The following is a 15,700-nucleotide window of genomic DNA, read 5'->3' as shown; positions in this document are numbered from 1 at the left end:
CTGCTCATAGGAAACAGGAGCACAGTGTTGCATTTAATTTGCCCTAATTCATCTGGTGAATATACACTCTCCTGATATCAGCTGGATCAATGGTACAAGTAACTTCCAAGCTACTCAATACGTTTGTCATGCATGAGATTTAAGAGCACCGTTTGCTTTCCCATGCTGGATATGCAGAGAGCTGATGTTGGGATCTCTAGACAGCAGCAAAGAACCCTCCCCCCTCCAGTACACACACATTTTTATCTTTTCTCCGTGGGCATTTTACCATATTAAGGACACAAATAGGCTGATGTAACTGCTGCTTTGGAGCCATGAAATGGAATATCAGGTGCATAAAACTGAGCTACAGATTTCTGAGATATTGATTATTGCAGCATTTATCTTCTCATCCCTAAGGTAAGATTTTAGTTGGTGCTGCCAGCTACTTAATTGTTGCTTTTCTTGGCTGTTGATTTTTAGATGTCATTCCTATTAGTCAAAGACTGGGGAAGAGAAGGGGGTTGACAATGGTGGTGATGGCAGTGGTGGTGGTGATAGGCGGTCCAGAGGAGCCACAAAAGTGGGAGCTTTCCCTGATATACAAGTGTGGCAGATTTGGAGAATCAGTATAGCAGGGCAAAGCATCCCAGCAGGCAATGATTTCATCTTTCCTAACAGGATTTCTCAGTGTAGTGGAAGAGCGGGACAGACATACATTCCAATCTTCCCTCCTTTTCTTGCTAGCTGTGTGACCTAGGCAAGTTAGTGAACCTCTCAGAGCCCGATTTTCCTTATTTGTAAAATACAGAGAGAGTAATGCTTTATACCTCAAGATTTTTGTGAAAAGTAAATGGGATGGCCTGTGTAAAGCACCAGCAAGCATCTGTCCCATATGGGGTGTCTGTTACCTACTGTCACAAATTCTCTGCATGTCTACTTTGTGCTTACCTTCATGTCTGGATCGTTCTAGCCACACTGAACTAGTTGCTACTGCCATTCCCTTTCTGTGCCTGGCATTTTCTACTCCCAGGTCTTCACAGATGCTACTCCTTATTCTAAGTATCTCTGGATGTCCACACCCACCCAATTTCCAAGGCCCATTTCAATTCCAGCACCTCAGGAAACGTCCCTGGCACCCCTGGACAGAAGTCATCTCTCCCTCCTCAGAACCAATATAGCAACTCAGGGTGCATTCCTCACGGACTTTTTCACATATATTATCTCTGACACTTACTAGCTCTGTGATCTCTTTACCCTCAGTGAGCCTCAGTTTCTTCATCAAAGTGGTAATAATAAAAGTATCTGCTTCCTGGGGCAGTGGTTAATGCATGTACAGTGGCAAACATGTAGAGTGATGCTAATATATTATTATATCTAGATGTGACCTCTAGTCCGAAAATGTAATTTTCTTGGTTGCTTGCTTCTGGAAAAGACACATGCTATTTCTAGAAATGGGCATCTTTTTTGCACAGTCACTTCCTCCCTTGTTAAGGCTGCAGTGGTGAGCGGCACCAATGGTGACTCCAATAACAAGCACATCCGCAGCTGGAGTCCCATTTGTATTTCAGTTGTGGCTGGTATTTATTTATCAGCTAAAGGCCCTAAACCTTGCTTCCAGGGCACAGCAAGTGTTCATTACACGTACAAACTCCTGAGAAAGCAAAGCACATGAAAATTTGACAACAGTGCAGAATCTCAAATGTATAATCATTAACTGACAAGACTGAGAGCTCTGATGAATATTGATAGAATATGACTGACCTTCAAGATGGGAACAAGGGCCCATCTCAGCTTGGGAGGAGGAAGGAGCAGTGGGAATTCTACCTCCATGATCCCCAACAAACATACCTCTGAGCAAAAGGTTTCCCACGTTTATGTTGTTTCTGTTTTCGATTTATTTCACGATTTTCAGAATCAACCAACTTCGTAGGAGGATTGTTCAGAAGTTCACAGGTCAGATAATGGGGCATATTATTCATTTCTAGTAAATAGCACCATGCCATGCATTACCCGGTTTCAGAATGTCCGTAGGTTGTAACTACCAACCCAGGCAATGTTCATTTGGCTGTTCCCATGTTTGGTTGTCCTGTAAAACTTACAGTATGAATCACAAAAGCATAAAAAAGCTCAAGAGAGATAGGGGGCTGTCTTCATGTGTGGGCACCAGACCTGAGTCACTGGCACAGTAGTCCTAATTTTAGCACCCCTTTAAGTTCCTGGTGACACAAATGATTAAATATTCAACTACTAACCATAAGATGGTGGTTCAAACCCACCCAGAGGTGCCTCAGAAGACCAAACTGGTCACAGCCCTGAAAACCTATGGAGCAGTTCTGTTCTGCATACATGGGGTCACCATGAGTCAGAATCAACTCAACGGCGACTAACAACAACAGCAACATCTGGCACCCTCAGCAGCTGCCCCATTGGCCCACCCCTTAATATAGCTCTGCTTGCATGAGGGAGAACTGACCGGAAAGGAAAACTGGCCAAGCTACACTGTCCAGTACAGTAACAACTAACCACATGTGGCTATTGAGTACTTGAAATGTGTCTACAACAAATTCAGATACATTATGAGTGTAAAATACACATCAAATTTTAAAGAATTATGAAAAAAGAAGGTAAAACATCTCATTAATCATTTTTATGTCAATTACACATTGAAATGATATTTTGGATATATTGGGTTAAATGAGACATAGCCTTAATGTTAATTTCACCTGTTTCTTTTTACCTTTAATGTGACTACTCAAAAATGTATAATTGCAGGTGTGGCTCCCATTCTATTTCTAGTGGACAGTGCTGCTGTAGACCAGCCCCTAGGCCCATGTCATAGGCGATGGACCACAGCTCATATGCAGTCTTAGATGTAATTGTCTGGTCCACAGAATATCTTCTTTCTTAAATCATTTTGCTTACTTTTAAAATTCAAACAATACAAAAGGGAAAGAAATGAAAAAATGAGTCTTGCACCCCTGCCCCTCCTTTGCCCAGTTCCTCTTGGTTTCTCCCCAGAGTGCCGTCATCAGCCCCATGTCCTGGACACTTTCGTGGAGACACTCAAGAGATGGGCTTGAGTTCTCCAATGCCCCTACAGCGTCCACCACTCCCTGTGTCTTCCACCTGGCCTGCCTCACCTATTTACATTTCCTGCGGGCCACTGTGGGCATTTGAGTGTGTCCTAGACGGTGGCTGCTCATGGTGGGCAGGAGCCCATAGACGCAAGGATGCTATGGGAGATAATTAACTTCCATACAGTGAAGAGATGAATGAGCCAAGGGATTGTCTATCTAATTCTCCTCCAAACATTTGCTCTTTCTAATTTCTTTGAAAAACTGGCATCAAGGATTCTAACATATGACCAGTGAGACCCAGCGACACTCACAAGGGAGAATGTTAAGAAGGTGATCGATGTATCCTGCTCACGCTTATGTGCCAATGCGGTCCACAGGCTCCTCTTAAGGGGCATTTTCTTCTTTGGAGGTGAAATAACTGGAGATTGAGAGTTATTTCCCTAAATCCCTGTGAATCAGGGATTGAATTAAATGCCATTAAGCTAGAAATAACCTATTTAAGGCAAGTTTTAGTATGTTAATTAAGGTGGTCTAACATTGAATTTTCACAGCCTAGGAAAAAACAGTGGCCTGGAGAGGAATCAATGTATAGCTCACTACATATATTTGGAAAGAGCTTTTAGTACTATCGTCCTTATAATTATGTAAGGGATTCCTTAAGGCATGGAGGATGAGAAAGGATAAAGAAAATTACTCTATATTATTATGTTCCTATCACTCACTACTGAATATCTGTCAGATGCAGTTAAAATGGACATCAAAGGAAACTTAGGTAAGGAAAATGGCAGATTCTTGAATCCCACCTCAGACCCACAGAGTTAGACGGGGGGCAGAGCCTGGACCACACACCCACATGAGGCTCCAAGTACTAGTCCGCACCTTTTTTTTTTTTCCAACAAATAGAAACTAAGCATTCTTCAGATGCTGGGGATTCAGCAGGAAAAGCAAATCCAAACAAACATGTCTATATTACCCTCTCAAAAATACGAAGAACTAAAAATATATTGAAATATACATATGCACACACACATACCCAATACAAAGGAGTGCACTAAGCCCAGGTTTGATTTGTGCTAGTATAGATAGCTAGAGTGGTACCATTTTGGTTCTGGTTGCTCTATCCAATTAGCATAGGAATCCAGCTACTCACTAGGGAGTCAAAAATAATAATAATAATAACAGAATCTAAACAATTAACAATGAGAGATTTGGCAAGAACTCTACAGGCTATCAGAATCCAAGTGGACTAAGGTTTTAAGCAGAGTTTTAGTCCAGGTAGAAGAATTGGAGAACTGAGCCTGCTTGTTGAGAGTTAGGGGCAGCATGGTGAAGCAGAAAGAGATAACCTGAAGTCATACAGTCTGCGTTCAAACCCTGGCTCTGTAACTTACTGGCCTTTTGACACTAAGCAAGTCACATAACCCTCTATGCATCAGTTATCTCATCTGGAAAATGGGAAGATCACACCTACCTTACAGGTTTTGTGTAGGCATTTAAAAAGACATAAAGCACCTAAGGAGACACAAAAGACAAATTATTAAATTTATAATCTATCTATGATGTTGGATTATTAAAATAACAATATTATAAACATCATTGGTAGGCAGTGGGGCACAACAGGAAAAAAATACACAAGATTTATACCTGGAAACCCAGATACTAGGACTATAATGGAAAAACTCATTCCAGACACTACTCACTGGGATCACCCTTCCTGGGTAGGAATGGCTCAGGGCCTTGGAAAGGCTAAGTATAGGGTATAGGTGAAGGGTTTCAATGACAGCAACTAAACGTGGCAAGAAGATGCTCAGCTTGATGTTGGCCACCAGCCCACTGTCTCCTTGGGAAGGATGGAAGATAAGGTGCATTTTTTTTTTCATATAGCTCACATCTTTGTGGACCAGTCAACATCTTTCACATCCATTCTTCATTCCTCTTGTCTCCCTCTTGTCACTATCCTTACCGTCAGCACTCATCATGTTCAAGAGATGTTTTGGAATCCTGTTATTTCTTGCAAAGAATTATCCATTATTCTAAGAGTCAATATCCCTATAAATAGGTTCTATTTTGTTTTAATAATAATAGTGGGATTCATGGAATAATAAGCAGCATGTGTGTTCATTTCATCTGGTTTTTCAAGGTTGAATCCCAAACCCTAGTCACTTCACAAGGGAGAAGCAGACTGACTTGGTTGGGATAAAGATTTTGTGGGGGCAAGGGGTGCAATCTTGGTAGTACTTCTTCAACCCTGCTACCCAATTCTCCATGCTAACTGAAAGCAGATCATGGTAGTCTGGTTCCATTTCCTTCCTTACCCACATCTCAGTGACTTCCTTCTTAATAGCCCCATCCCAAGAGCCCCAAATATTTATCTTCTGCTTTCTTTCAAAACTGCGTTGCAAAAATGCGTACTCCTAAAGTTCCACCCCTTTTACTTTCAGCCTGTCTTCTTAACACCTAATCCCTTCAATTTCTAATCATTACTATGGAATCTACATAAAATAAAATAACCGGGAAGACACTGAGAAGAGCCCAGTATCCAGATGCATGGCATTATGTAAATGTATATCCAGATGTCAGGCTGAATTTTTCCATTTTTCTATGAGTTATGATATTCATGTATATACACTCTTAGTATTCTAGTATTTCGACCTCTGAGACAGTGTGCCTACATACCCTCAGTATAAAATAATTTAAAGGTAGAAGAAAAAAAATGAGAGGAAGGAACAGAGTCAATTGGTTGATGTCTAGTTGTAGATCTGCCACTTACTAGTTGTGCAATCTTGGGCAAGTCACTCATTCTCTCTCAGTTTCCTGCTCTGTCTAATGAATGGTTGAGCCTGATGATCTCTGACAGTCTTTTAGCTCTAGAAGTTCACACTATCCTGATTTTGCCAGGCCATGGATATCCGGTGCTGCAGTAAGGCTGATAACTTTACTCCTTTTGTTTCTGCCATGCCTTGTAATGATGCCTCCAGAGTGCCCATGTGAGCAAGCAGCCCACCAGCTTTTTGCATTCAGTGTTTACAAATCAGCCCTTTGGCATCTAGAGCGACTCTGCAGCAAACCAGCTAAGCAGTGTTCTTAAATCTCTGAGGCTCACTAATTACATTGCAAAGAGACCTATTACACACCTCAGCAGAGCAGTCAGAGACATATAATAGGAAACCTCAGTTGCAAAGAAAAGACACATAATTTATATGACATGGTTATTGGACCTTCTTCATTAACCCTTCTCTGGGCTAACCTTTTCTAAGTTTATGGACTCAGCCACCCAGCTACTAAGCCAACATTAGCATAGGCAGGGATGACCCATCTCTCAACTCCCAACAAACAGGGACTGGAATTGCCCCTTTGGACCTTGTCTAGATACCCTCAAGTGTATCCAGGCCAAAACAACAACAACAAAACAAACCAGTTGCCATAGAGTTGATTGTGACTCATGGCAACCCCGTGTGTACAGAGTAGAACTGCACTCCACAGAGTTTTCAAGGCTGTGACTTTACAGATTAAACCTCATTCAGCACATATATGTCCACACCATATTTTGGCTTTAAGAGTTGATCCCTGACCCCAAAAGCTAGTTATAAGCTCTGTAGTTTCCCCAATACTCTTTCAGCCAACTTCTGACTTCTCTTTCATGAGCTGGAGAGTTTGGGGTCAAACAGGCCTATACTGGACTACAGGCTCTGCCAATTGTTAGTGTTGGCCCCAAATTTAACCTCTTTGAGCCTCAATTTTGTCATCTGTAAAATATGGATAAGAATACCTTCCTCACTTCAGAGAAACAGCCAGACTCCTTGAGGGACCAGATTACTGGGCTGAGGGCTGTGGACCATGGTCTTGGGGGACATCTAGCTCAATTGGCATACCATAGTTTATAAAGAAAATGTTTTACATCCTACTTTGGCGAGTAGTGTTTGGGGTCTTAAAAGCTTGTGAGCGGCCATCTCACATACTCCACTGGCCCCACCCCGTCTGGAGCAAGGGGAATGAAGAAAACCAAAGACACAAGGGAAAGATTTGTCTGAAGACTAATCGACCACAACGACCACAGCCTCTACCAGACTAAGTCCAGCACAATTAGATGGTGCATGGCTACCACCACCAACTGCTCTGGCAGGGATCACAATAGAGGCTCCCAGACAGAACTGGAGAAAAATGTAGAACAAAATTCTAACTCAAAAAAAAAGACCAGACTTACTGGTCTGACAGAGACTGGAGAAACCCTGAAAGTATGGCCCCAGACACCTTATAACTCAGTACCGAAGTCACTCCTGAAGTTCACCCTTCAGCCAAAGATTAGACAGGCCCATAAAACAAAACAAAACTAAATGGGCACACCTAGCTCAGGGGAAGGACAAGAAGGCAGGAGGGAACAGGAAAGCTGGTAACAGGGAACCCAAGGTCGGGAGGGGGAGAGTGTTGACACATCTTGGGGTTGGCAATCAATGTCACAAAAAAATATGTGTATTAATTGTTAAATGAGAAACTAATTTGTTCTGTAAGCCTGCATCTAAAGTACAATTTTTTTTAAAAAAAAGAATGCCTTCCTCACATGGGCAATGTAAGGATTGAATAAAATAATGTTTGTGAAAATGCCAAGTACAAAGCCTAGACTGCACCAGAGCCTCTGCTGCTGTTGTGGAAGTTATGGTTACATCCATCAGCCCAGGGTGTTTACTCAAGTTATAGCAAAAGACAATCTACTGAATAAGGCCATAGACTAAAGGCAAGAATGCTGGCACTCCTATGTTACAAGTGAACAGGGCACATGTGCCAACTCCATACAGAAGATAATTAATAAAAAGGCCATTATTAAATTTATGAAATTTACAGGGTCACTAAGAATCAGAGTGTGGTTTCCCTATGGTAGCCTTGAAGTTGCTCTCTGATAGTTGGAAAACCAAGTGATTTGGGTGGTAAAGATTGCTTTTTGAGTTCTAGTCTCCTCACTTGCTTCCTTTGTACATCTGGTTAGAGTCCTTTGTCTGTACTTAGTTTTCTAATCTAAAAGATGGCATGGTATATGACACATAGTTCTTCCTCGAAGTTTGAGGAAGCCCTCCACCTTCGCTGTCCTAACCATCACATTGAGAATTCTCGTAGCTCTGGCGCAAGCCAGACAGCCATCTCTTCGTGATACACAAATGGAGTTGTATTTCCCCTCAGCTACTACATTTGTGGAAACCCTGGTGGCATAGTGGTTAAATGGTGCAGCTGCTAACTAAAAGGTTGGCAGTTCGAATCCGCCAGGCACTCCTTGGAAACTCTATGGGGCAGTTCTACATTTGTGGTGTTAGATTTCCTTCTAAACTGTGGGGAATTATTTCTGAGTATATTAGAGGAGATTTGGGTTAGACTTCCTTGAGAGAAAATATAAGAGAAACCTTACATAAGCTTTGTATCACACCAAGCAAGTAACTACTTACTGAATCTTTCAGAATTTCTAAGGAGAAAGTTTACTTGAGCTTAACTTTCTGCAATAAACATCAGCCCAGCATATTCTATCTCCATTAAACCAAAAGATCTTCAAGATGTTGATTTCATGAACTCGGTCTTTTAAAAATGACATACCACCTGTTTTTTTTGTTTTTGTTTTTTGTTTTTTTCATCTTGAAATATGAAGTTAGATGACATCTAAGACCCCCAAACTATGAGGGGCTTATACCAGAATAGTCTCTGAGGTCCTGTCCAAACTCAATAATGAATTTACCTTGTTCTGCGCATAGCTTTTGAAACGAAAAGTCAAATCGTTTCTTTGGAATTGTTCTGTAATTCAGTCTTTTGCATTACTTCCAACTGGCTCTTCTACCATAGACTGAGGGTACATTTTTTAGTACAGCTGACTTTTTAAATTAGATGATTTAAGAGATATAATTTATATATTTTTGTTTAAAATCGGAAAAGGTGTGTATCAGGGTTGTATCCTTTTACCCTACTTATTCAGTCTGGATGCTGAGCACGTAATCTGGGAAGCTGGACTATATGAAGAAGAACATGACATCAGGATCGGAAGAAGATTCATTAACAACCTGCGATATGCAGATGGCACAACCTTGCTTACCAAAAGTGAAGAGGACTTGAAGCACTGATGAAGATCAAGGACCACAGCCTTTAGTCTGGATTACACCTCAACATAAAGAAAATGAAATTCCTTACAACTGGACCAATAAACAACATAATAAATGTCAAAAAAATTGAAGCTGTCAAGGATTTCATTTTACTTGGATCAATAATCAATGCCCATGGAAGCAGCAGTCAAGGAATCAAACAATGTATTGCATTGGGCAAATCTGCTGCAAAAGACCTCTTTAAAGTGCCACAAAACAAACATGTCACTTTCATGACTAAGGTGTGCCTGACCCAAGCCATTGTATTTTCAATTGCCTCACATGCCTATGAAAGCTGGACAATGATAAAGGAAATTCCAAGAAGAATTGACACATTTGAATTGTGGTGTTGGTGAAGAATATTGATTATACCACGATTGCCAGAAGAATGAACAAATCTGTCTTGGAGGAAGTACAGCCAGAATTCTCTGTAGAAGCAAAGACTTACTTTGGACATGTTACCAGGAGGGACCAATCCCTGGAGAAGGACATCATGCTTGGTAAAGTAGGGAGTCAGTGAAAAAGAAGAAAACCCATGAAAAGATGGATTGACACATTGGCGGCAACAATGGGTTCAAACATAGCAACGATTGTGAGGATGGTGCAGGACTGGGCAGTGTTTCATTCAATTATGCATAGAGTCACTACGAGTCAGAGCTGACTTGCCAGCACCTAACAGCAACGACAGTATTTTTGTTGTTACTTGCCATCGTTTGGATCTGACTCATGGCAACCTTATATCTAACAGAACAAAATGTTGCCTGGTTCTGCACCATCTTTATGATCGTTGGTATGCTTATCAATCCATCTCATTGAGGGTTTTCCATGTATTCTCTGGCCCTCTACTTTACTTCATACATTCCATGTCTAATTACTAATGGGTGTTTGCTGCTGTTACTTCTCATTTTGAGTTTTGCCACATCAGCAAATGAAGGTCCCAAAGCTTTAACTCCAACCGTGTCATTAAAACCAAAGCTAAACCCCTTGCCAAGTACAAGGCCTAGTCGATTCCAACTCTTAGTGACCCAATAGGACAGAGTAGAACTGCCCCATAGGGTTTCCAAGGGGCAGCTCGTGGATTCGAACTGCCAACCTTTTGGTTAGCAGCCAGGCTCTTAACCACTACACCACCAGGGTTCCCACATCATTAAGGTCGACTCTATTTGAGGAGGTAGCTCTCTCTCAGTCATATTTTGAGTGCCATCTGACCTAGGGAGCTCATCTTCCAGCACTATATTAGGCAATATTCTTTTGTGATCCATGGTGTTTTTGTGGCTAATTTTCAGAAGTAGATCACCGGGTCTTTCTTCCTAGTCTGTCTTAGTCTGGAAGCTCTGCTAAAACCTGTCCGTCATGGGGTAACCTGCTGGTATTGAAATACTGGTAGCATAGCTTTCAGCATCACAGCAACACATGAGCCTCCATAGTATGACAGACAGATGGGTGGTCAATATATATATATCCATCACCTCCATCGTAACTTGGTTCTGATATAGGTCAAATACATCATTTTATTTTTTTTAGTTTTCATTATTATTGCCTTTTATTATCAGCATTTTTATAAATCCAAACTTTATTTGTCTTTAGGGGTTGGCATGAGAATAACAACATCAGCAAATTACTTGGTGCAACAATGTATATAGTATGTATTACTAACAATAAGATGTACCAAAAAGGATGGTCGTAACTGCAGTTCATTGTAACCCCAATACATCATAAGCCGAGGGCTACCTGTATACACCCACTCCTCACTTATCGACGTGACTAGGTTTCAAAGATCAGGTCGTTACATGAAAATCTGCATTATGCAAAAATGGAGGATGACCAAACCAGATCACAAAATGGAAGATGACTACATTATTACATAACTGCCAAATTACATCATTACATAACTGCCAAACCACTGATAATCATGGCCCAGTCAAGTTGATACATGATCTTAACCATCACTGCCTTGCACCTCAGTGTTTGTTACTGTCAGATGTACATCACTGATGCGCAAAATAGTTGAAGAGTACATTTTTTACTATTGCTGCAAATTCAAAATGTCATAACAAGATAGTTGATAAGTGAGGACTAGGCGTGTGTGTGTGTGTGTGTGTGTGTGTCAACCTGCTACAAGTGGTATCAGCACAGATCTCTGGTTAAGAGCCATTTATACAATATGTAGTAAAGAAAGCAAAAGAGATTTGAAGACAAGCAAACGTAAATACCCTTGACTCCAAACTACTCTTGAAGAAAACACTGTTATATCAAATTGCTAGATAATCACCTTGCAATCTAGTAATTTCCACTGATTAAAAGCACAAGCTTTAGAGCCAGAGATACCTCTGTCCAAGTCCAGCTCTCCCACCGATGGGCTGTTTGCCTCAAAGCAAGAAAGTACCATAGCAGCCAGGTAGGAGAGAGAACCTTGTGGGAGGCCACCACTTCCTCTCCACATGCGGATTTAGCCTAATATCTTCCCAGCCAAGATGAAGAAAGTGGCATGGATCTAAGTACCACACTGCACTTGGGGTTGGGTTTGCTGCGAGGATTCACAGAGGAAGCTCAGGTTCAGAACTTGGCATCGCATCTGATGCGGAGCAAGTGTTCAAACCAAGATGCCAGCTGTTGTGAACAGAATTGCTACTGACTTTCAAAGAATGAAAATTCTCCTTTCCTGAAAAATGCACTGACCAAATTTATTTCCCTTTAATACAGTAGAGTCACCAGAATGAAAGAGGTGAGTCCATTACTAAGAAAACCATTTGCCATCAAGTTGACCCTGACTCATGGCAACCACATGTGTGTCAGAGTACAGTTGTGCTCCTTGGAGTTTTCAGTGGCTGATTTTTTGGAAGTAGATCGCCAGACCTTTTTTTCAAGGCACCTCTGGGTGGACTCTGAGTGGCCTCTGGGTGGACTCCAACCTTGTAGTTAGCAGCCGAGTGTGTTAACCATTTACACCACCCAGGGACTCCATCCATTAATAAGAGGCCCTGGCAAAATGTGAGCTGCTGCAAAGCAGTGTATTTGCTATTGAAGGACATCCAATTTTACAAAATAAAGAAACTGCAGGTAACTTTTTGCCATCCAAAAGATATATTTCTTTTAGATTGTTTCCAGTTATCAAGATAATACTGATTAACATACAGCCTTGACAGGCATATCTGTAAAGCAGCTGTTATCCATTTTGCTCAATACACATAGCTCCATCCAGCCCCTAACCAGTATAAATGTCTGCAGGTGAGGAAGCCAAGGGACTTCCTGACCTTCAAGCTTTCTCCAGGTCTCCTCCTGGGAGGATGAACTTCAGCAGCTTAGTGTCCATTTCCAGTCCTCTGTTTTCCTGAAAAAGAACCCTGCTGCCTCTGTTGTCGCCTAAAATGTGCATCCACAGCCCAGAAAGAAACAAAGATGCCCGACATATTTTTCATCTGAGCTGAGATCCTTGCACTCGATCCCATCAAGACCACTGGACTTGAAATCAGAAGACCTGAGTTTGGTACCTGCCAGCTGTGGATCCTGGACAAAGTCACTGAACCTTCACCAACTCACAAACTTCCTTCATTTGTAAAATGGGCATCACACACACCTCTCGCCTCATTGTGCAGTGAATTAAAATAAAGCAAAAGGAGAACTGTGGGGCAACCAGAGGCAACCTGGATAGCCCCTGCAGTTTCAACTTCTCCATTCAGCTCTGTTTCCTGGTCTGGGTAATACAACTTCTTTAACATGCTGTGCACCAGAGTAGCTCATTGGAAACACAGTAATTAGCATTACAGATAAAATGACACTGCGGCAATGTTAATTACTACAGTGCAGATGTATTGTTAGATATCATACATAACGTTGTCATGCCTTTATTTTAAAATTAAAGTGCAACAAACCATACCCTGACTACATAGCTTTTTTTTATTATTATTAATACAAATTAATGTTATTTCAGTGTCTAGGGAAAGTGTGGGGGTAAGGGGGTGTTGCATCTAATTGTAAGAGCACAGAGGCAAATGGTGGAACTTCAGGTGGATTCCCCATAACCTCCTGCCCCCACTGTGGGCCCTTCACGGGGGAGAGTGTGAGCTCCATGAGGGCAGGGACCACACTTGGCTTTACTCACCACCCTGTCCCTAGCACCTAGCATACTATCAGGTACAGTAAACATTTGCTGAATAACTGACTAAATGAATGAATGAAGATAGAGCAATGTATGCAGAGGCGTCTGGAAGTGGAGTGGAAGAACTAGACGGCACATTATTTATTCCCGATTCCCCTGATTTTCTGTTTGCTTCATGTCTTTGAAGATTATCTTGATGCTTCCAACATCTAGAGCTTTAAGATCTGAAATGAGAGAAAAGGGAATCATGACAGTGAAGAAACCAGTTAAAGTTCTTCATTGGGACTTTTGGCAACAACATTATATTTCAATGGGCTCTGGGGACTGCGAAGGATCAGTGAGCATCCTTCAATGTCAGCGAGTCACCAGTTCAACAAGCCAAAAGAAAGGGAAAGAAGAGAATGAACATTTTTGACTATTCCATGTATCTACAGGTGAAGGCTAATTCCGCAGAGCAAATATATGAAAATTTTGTCTAATGAAGGTATCAGAAGTTATGTGAATCCCTTAAGGAATTCCTTCGAGTAGGAGGCTGGGCCCAAAGGAGTCAGGATAAGCAGAAAGAAAATCCAAGTAGCTCAGTATCAGTAGCCCAGAAGCATTCCATCAAGGTCTATTCAGAGTCTACCGTAAGCTCCAGATTCTGCTCCCAGCACTAAGTCAACCCAGGAGAGTAAGCCATAGAGCCACAGGTAGAATCCAGAGTCTTAGGATCAATTGTTGGGAGGTGCTAAGGTCATAGTCAGGAAAATGAAGTTGAACATCAAGTCCAAAGAGGGAAGAGTATGAAAGGAGAGCAAAGCAATTCTGCAGCAAGATGGAAATCAGGAATGAGGAGTAAGCCTGGGAATCTGAAATGGGAAGCTTGGCCACAATGCAGCCACAAGCTGTGAGGAAGAGTTCTCACATTGTGCAATGTGTGGTTTCAGGGTGGGAGAGGGTTCTACAAAGACGCACTGGAGTGAACACTCGAGGATTCAGACCTAGGCCTTTGTTCCCCCACTAGGGTTTGCTCTTATTCCCCCACTAGGGTTTGCTCTTATTCCCCCATTTTGGCTTCCTTGTTTCTCTTTTGGCCTTCTTAGCAAATCATCCTTGCTGAATGCTTTCTCCAATTTCTCACACCTGAAAAACTGACCTTTTGTAGCATCTCTACATTCTAAAAATTTATTAAGGGACAAGTTAATGTTTATAAAGTATAATGTATAAAATATTAGTTACAGTTTAAGAAAAGACTCCTTTGGATTCCTACCTAAAATTCCTAAATTCTAATGTGGTTTATGCCTCACCCTCTGGGGAGCCTGCTAATCCCTATGTCACATGTGGATTTAGCCTAGTATCTCTACATCCAATAGGAAGCAAATAGCATTGGTCTAAGCACCAAGCTGGGTTTGGTGAGAAGTAGAAGGAAGCAAGCCTTGCTTGACCTGTTGCCCATTTCCTTGCAGGTCAGTGGGACCATGTACAACACTGGAAGACACGTGTCACTCCGCCTGGACAAGGAGCACTTAGTCAACATATCAGGAGGGCCCATGACATATAGCCATCGGCTGGAGGAGATTCGGCTACACTTTGGGAGTGAGGACAGCCAAGGTTCTGAGCATCTCCTCAATGGACAGGCCTTCTCTGGGGAGGTAAGTGGGTTGTTGGAAGTATTAAGAACTGAGATGTACTAAGTGCTAACTACTAAAATTTGGTGCCAATTTATATCCAAGGTGGGATAACAGATGGAAAGATTTCTTTTGACTCTGTGAAATGAGAAGATCTATGATTCCTTTCTTCACCTGTCCCTTGCAGGTTGACATGGAAGTCTTTAGTGAGCTTCCAGTATTTTCTAGGGTGGTGGATATTTCCTTCTGAGACATTGGTGCTGCAACTCTATGAGAACTCTCCAGGGCACTGTTTCAGCCTCAAACCCACACCTTTTTATATACATCTTCACTTACACCCATCTAGGAAACCAGTCTCCCATATGTCACAAATAATAGCATAAACAAAATTAAAAAAAAAAAAAACCTGTTGCCGTCAAGTTGATTCCTACTCATAGCGACCCTATAGGACAGAGTAGAACTGCCCCCATAGGGTTTCCAAGGCTGTAATCTTTATGGAAGCAGACGGCCACATTTTTCTCCTGCAGAGTACTTGGTGGATTCGAACCACCAAACTTATGGTTAGCAGCCAAGTGGTTGAGTGCCACCAGGGCTCCTGTGTAGTAATAGCATAGATTCCATAATTCTCCCTTCTGGTAGAATGAGTCTTATTTGCACAGAACTATAACATGCTGTAAAATGAATGTCAGGCAGCTAAATAGTCTGCCTGGGTTTCTGCAGAACGGAAATGTCGTTGTATGCCTCCATTAATGATAAGTGTCACTGTGTGCCACCATCAACCCAGACGGAGCTCAGGCTACAGTTGTGGGCTCGACCACA

General features: G+C 41.8%; 1 protein-coding gene across 2 annotated transcripts in view; it reads left to right on the top strand.

Annotated features, from left to right (window-relative positions):
* Positions 1-15,700, top strand: part of CA10 (carbonic anhydrase 10) — a 538,374-nt gene that overhangs the window by 417,623 nt on the left and 105,051 nt on the right. For both annotated transcript variants that reach the window (XM_023553571.2, XM_023553570.2), the window contains one exon: positions 14,720-14,905. In XM_023553571.2, coding sequence (XP_023409339.1) covers positions 14,720-14,905 — 186 coding nt within the window. The remainder of the gene's footprint in view (positions 1-14,719; positions 14,906-15,700) is intronic.

This window comes from Loxodonta africana, chromosome 18 (assembly GCF_030014295.1).
Source record: "Loxodonta africana isolate mLoxAfr1 chromosome 18, mLoxAfr1.hap2, whole genome shotgun sequence".
In the NCBI taxonomy this organism is placed as follows: domain Eukaryota; kingdom Metazoa; phylum Chordata; class Mammalia; order Proboscidea; family Elephantidae; genus Loxodonta; species Loxodonta africana.
Note: the sequence above shows the minus strand (reverse complement) of the source record. Positions and strands in the feature narration are given on the sequence as shown.